This window comes from Monopterus albus, unplaced genomic scaffold (assembly GCF_001952655.1).
Source record: "Monopterus albus unplaced genomic scaffold, M_albus_1.0 scaffold39.1, whole genome shotgun sequence".
Lineage (NCBI taxonomy): Eukaryota > Metazoa > Chordata > Actinopteri > Synbranchiformes > Synbranchidae > Monopterus > Monopterus albus.
In genome coordinates, this window is record NW_018127919.1 from 3,039,042 (window position 1) to 3,044,022 (window position 4,981).

The window sequence follows — 4,981 nt, forward strand, 5'->3', positions numbered from 1 at the left end:
GGACGGCCAGCTCTAGTAAGGGTTCTGGTCGTCCCAAACGTCTTCCATTTAAGGATTAAGGAGGCCACTGTGCTCTTAGGCACCTTAAGTGCAGCAGAAATTTTTTTGTAACCTTTGCCAGATCTGTGCCTTGCCACAATTGTGTCTCTGAGCTCTTCAGGCAGTTCCTTTGACTTCATGATTCTCATTTGCTCTGACATGCACTGTGAGCTGTAGGGTCTTATATAGACAGGTGTGTGGCTTTTCCTAATCACGTCCAATCAGTATAATCAAACACAGTTGGACTCAAATGAAGGTGTAGAACCATCTCTGGGATGATCAGAAGAAATGGACAGCACCTAAGTTAAATATATGAGTGTCACAGCAAAGGGTCTGAATACTTATGACCATGTGATATTTCAGTTTTTCTTTTTTAATAAATCTGCTAAAATGTCAAAAATTCTGTGTTTTTCTGTCAATATGGGGTGCTGTGTGTACATTAATGAGGAAAAAAATGAACTTAAATGATTTTAGCATATGGCTGCAATATAACAAAGTGAAAAATTTAAGGGGGTCTGAATACTTTCTGTACCCACTGTAGTTGTATTTATACAGTTAGTTTTTGTGTTTAGCTATTTGCTGTGCTAAGGTTCATAAAGAAAGTGTTTAGGAAATGTCAGCATCTGCCTGGGTCGGACGGCCAACGCTTTAACTATTACCCACTAAATTTATTGGTCCAAAAGGGTGTGAGGACAACCCCTTCTGTTTTTAAATTTTTTTCCAATTATTGTGACGTGCAGATGGAGGCACATGGCTGAAGGCTGTGACAGGATTCACGGCTAGCTGGGACACACAAGTGTCACATAAGAACCCAACTGATGTGTGTAGGTAAAATAACATGAAGACACACCACTAAACTAAACAATGAGAAACACTGGGTGTACGTCATGTCAGTGCAAACATGATGATGTATGATTAAGAATAAACAAATTTGATATAAACACCATAGTATATCAAAACAGACTGCTAATAGTGAAGGCTGTCTGCTCTCAAAGAAATTCACTGGTATGAATTTATAATAATGTTAATGCACTGCATGCAGTTACTAATGTGGAGTATATTTTTTGTCAGTGGACTCCCATCCCAGGCTTCTGAAAGCTATGATTACATAAGGTAGATAAGAGAAAATGAGAAGAAGCACAGAAGATGAAAATGTGCTTGTGTTGTAAAGTTAATGGCTGTATTATGCAAAAATGTTGTCTGTTAAAGTGTTCAACATCGTACAGCATTTCTGCTGAGTTCACACACTAATAACATGAGCAATCATTCTTACACTTTAAATACTTAAAGGGCTCACTTGCTCTCGCACTTACTCATTCCTCTGCTGTTCAAAATTCACAGAAACCTGAGCTCTGACAGAAAGGCCAGTGTACTCTCCAGTATCATCAGCAGTTATTTTGTTCACATGCAAATGAAGGATTACATTTTGTACTGTATGTGTCAGCCCCTTATGTGCAAGCAGGGGCTGGAACATAACTTCAAAAGGAAACAGAAAATCTACATTAAAAATAAAAATAAACAAGACAAAACATGCAGTGCTAATTTGTCAGCAAGATATTTTTATATTTTTTTTTTGGGGGGGGGGGATTTTTTTCTTCTCTTAAAATCAAAAGAAATATAAAAAGAAAAAAAAGGGGTAATCTGAGATCATCTGTATGGAAGAATGTCATGAATCAAACGGAAAATTCCAAAAACGTTGATGAGATAGATGCACATATACAAACCTGGGTTCTTAAACTGATCCGGGCTGTGTAGGTGCTGGAGGGGGGAGTTGCAGGCGGAGGTGGCCCTTGGCAGCCTCTGACCCGCTGGGGGCCCCGGGGAGCCATAGTCGGCAAAGGAGCAGGGCCCCCCCCTCTGGTCACTGGGCGCAGAGTAAAACCCATAATCGGGGAGGCCTGGGAGATACAGTATAGGGTGGGGAGGGGGAGGGGAGGGGACTCCATCATTGTGGAAATCAACTTTTTTATTTGTCAAAGTCAATGTCCAGATTGTTGAGTATAGCTCGATGGTGTGTTACACCATTTTTAGGTTACATCCTTGTGTTTTGTCTGCTTTAATTGGACCTCCCTGCCCTCCCTCCCCAGCAGCTCCTGCCATGTGGTCTGTGTTTGATATGTTCAGCTGTATCACTTACTGTATACTAGTTCTACAATTATGGACACATATTATCTCTCCATAAATGCACACAATTATAACTTCTTCAGTTTGCTCTCATTTCTTGATTCAAATGGACCAGCAACAATAAAATATATACAAGTATCAAAGTCACAGCTTTAATATTTTGCTTTTCCACAATCGGCCTGTGTCCTCCATGTTTTCTTATTAAGAAGCGAGACAAAACTGAAGCATCATTAAAACACAGGTCAATAAATGCAATACTCATTTCAAACTGGCAATTCTTTGTCGAAAATACCCGAAGGAAGCTTTTGTCTTTTCAATGAAAAGAAACATAAAGTGCACTAATCAATAATCAACTTAAAGCCTTTTTTGACCATTAGCAACCGATAAGGTTTTTATGTGATTGCAATACAGACACATTCGTGTTTATTGATGATAGGCATTCTTAAGTGCACTAAGTACTCTGAGCATGTCTCAGACCGGCCTCTTTGAATGATTCTCTCTTTGACACAGATGGTGGATTATCAACAGTTTAGAAAATGTCATTCAGCAATAAGTCGTGCTGACATTTATTGCTTGTCCTCTTAATCTGAGACAAGCTGCTCATATAAAGAGTGCAATTAAAAGAAACGGCTCCTTCTCACTCTTCTTTGATAACAGAGTTAATCTACTCAGGAGGGACTGAGACTGGTGATACCAGCTTTTCCATGCTGGGTTTCCCCTGCTGTGTGTTTGTTTTTTTATTTGGGTCATGGAGCGAATAGCCATTCAAAGCCACTTCACCTCTACCCATTCAGAATGAGACAGTCCACTTCTGCCAAATGGGATGTAAGCACCAGCCATGTTTCTCCCCGCCAATGCTTTTTAGTACTCTGATCTCACCACTTGTGGGCTGTCTGCCCACTCATCAAATTATAGGCTCCAAATACAGCAGGCTTCCCACGTATGTCATATAATGCCTGACACATTGAACAAAGCTCAAGAAGCAATCATTCCATTTTCTTCACTTAGACAAATGTCACTGAAAATTGATTGGCCTTGCTAGTGAGTAAAACTGGATCAATGGAATAATTACAATGGGGAGAAAACATTCGACAATAGCACAAACCATGTTAAAGGGATTTATGAGGAAGGCATTCCAAATATGTCACAAGTTTAGAACAGTGTGGAGATTGGAACCAAACAGGTATTGCTTTCTATTATAGAAAACTTTTATTATGCCTCATTAGTAAACTGTAATTAAAGACATTTTCAAAATCCAATTTAATAAAAAAATCAAAGTGACGCACACAAAAAAAACAACTGAAAAAGAACCATGTTATAATCAATGCAATCTTGGTGAAAGTGTGGTTGCAGCATTATTGAAGGGGTTAGATGACATGATTATATATTTTATTATTTTTATATTTTCTATTAAGGTTGAGGTAATGTTTTACTTGCGTCTGTTCGTTCATAGCATAATGTGAAAAGTAATGAATGGATATGGATAAAGTTTTTTGGCGAGGTAGGGTATGACTCATGGGACAATCTATTCGATTTTGGAACATCATCCAAATCCAAGAATTTTTCAAAAAACGTTTCTTCATCATTGTGAGTGTTGGAAAGGTTGTTGACTGTATGTGAGCTCCCTTGAGGTGAAAGTGTATGGCTGTGTTGCTGAGTGCTTGGAGAGGAGCTAATACGTATAGCAGAAGGCACACTGGAAAACAGACTCACATGCAGCCAAATGGTGTGAGTTATGTGTGTCTGTGTGAATACACATTGTTGTTTCAGTCTGCATGAGACATTTATTTAGCCATTTGTGGCATTTAGTAATCACTCATGTCTATAATTTTTCTTGAATAACTGTTAAACTAATAATGATAATAATGTGAATCTGAATGCTATGGATAGCCTGGAATCATATTATGAGGGTTAAACTATCATGGGAATATTGCTTTTAGGTGTAACAACATTATGGGGAAACTGATCTGCCTTGGCCGATGTCTGTGCTCTCTGAGTGCTGTCCAGTTTTTATTATTTTAACAAAACCACACTAAACTTTGCAGCAGACATTTGAAGTGAGTATAGTTTCAAAATTGTGGACAGAAAAGATGTTTTTATTTGAGATAAGGTTGTACTTCTACAACCTAGACTGTACCATGTAATTAAAAAATTGTGTATAATGTTTTAACTCGCATAATAGATTTCAATCAACCTTTCTGCTCGGCTAGAACCTATGACCTTTATACTCGCACTGTACAGATCAATTAGCAGGCCACGACATGGCTGCTCACACTGAATGTAAACATGGTACCCCCAGTTGTTTTTGTCCATTGACAATACAATGTTTACAAAGAGAGAGAACAGCAGCATTACATTAGGCCATTCTATTATGAATGGAAAGTAAGAAAACAAAGGAACAAGGCTGGGAGATGCAGACAATATGGTCTGTTTTTTAAAATCAGTTTTGTATCACAGCAGACTACAGTTTTAGCCACAATATGTAAAATACAACTCTATTAATATTAAAATAAGCTCACTCAAGCTTTTTAAGGTGTCTTTTGACAGCAGCATGGGGAATCAGACTGTGGAACAGCTCAAACAGCAAAACCATCAACCAAAATGTCTGACAGCCAATCTCACAGAAGCCCAGTTCAAAAATTATTCAGGAGTGACCAATTTGGGGGTTGAAATCGGGCTGAATCAATACGTCTGCTTGGCTATATGTCAAACTCAAATCTCACAAGGTGTCATTCAAAACAATAACTAAAGCCCACAGACAATGAAGACCAAGCGTATGTAGTTTGACCTTCAAAGTGTTGGTGAGTGGTGACATACA

The 4,981-nt window shown here is 38.5% G+C and overlaps 1 protein-coding gene across 10 annotated transcripts in view; it reads right to left on the bottom strand.

Annotated features, from left to right (window-relative positions):
* msi2b (musashi RNA-binding protein 2b) overlaps positions 1–4,981 on the bottom strand; it is a 246,554-nt gene that overhangs the window by 12,704 nt on the left and 228,869 nt on the right. For 5 of the 10 annotated variants that reach the window (XM_020599034.1, XM_020599032.1, XM_020599033.1 and 2 more), the window contains exon 12: positions 1,764–1,937. The exons of the other annotated variants lie outside the window; for them this stretch is intronic. In XM_020599034.1, coding sequence (XP_020454690.1) covers positions 1,764–1,937 — 174 coding nt within the window. The remainder of the gene's footprint in view (positions 1–1,763; positions 1,938–4,981) is intronic. 10 annotated transcript variants of the gene reach the window in all.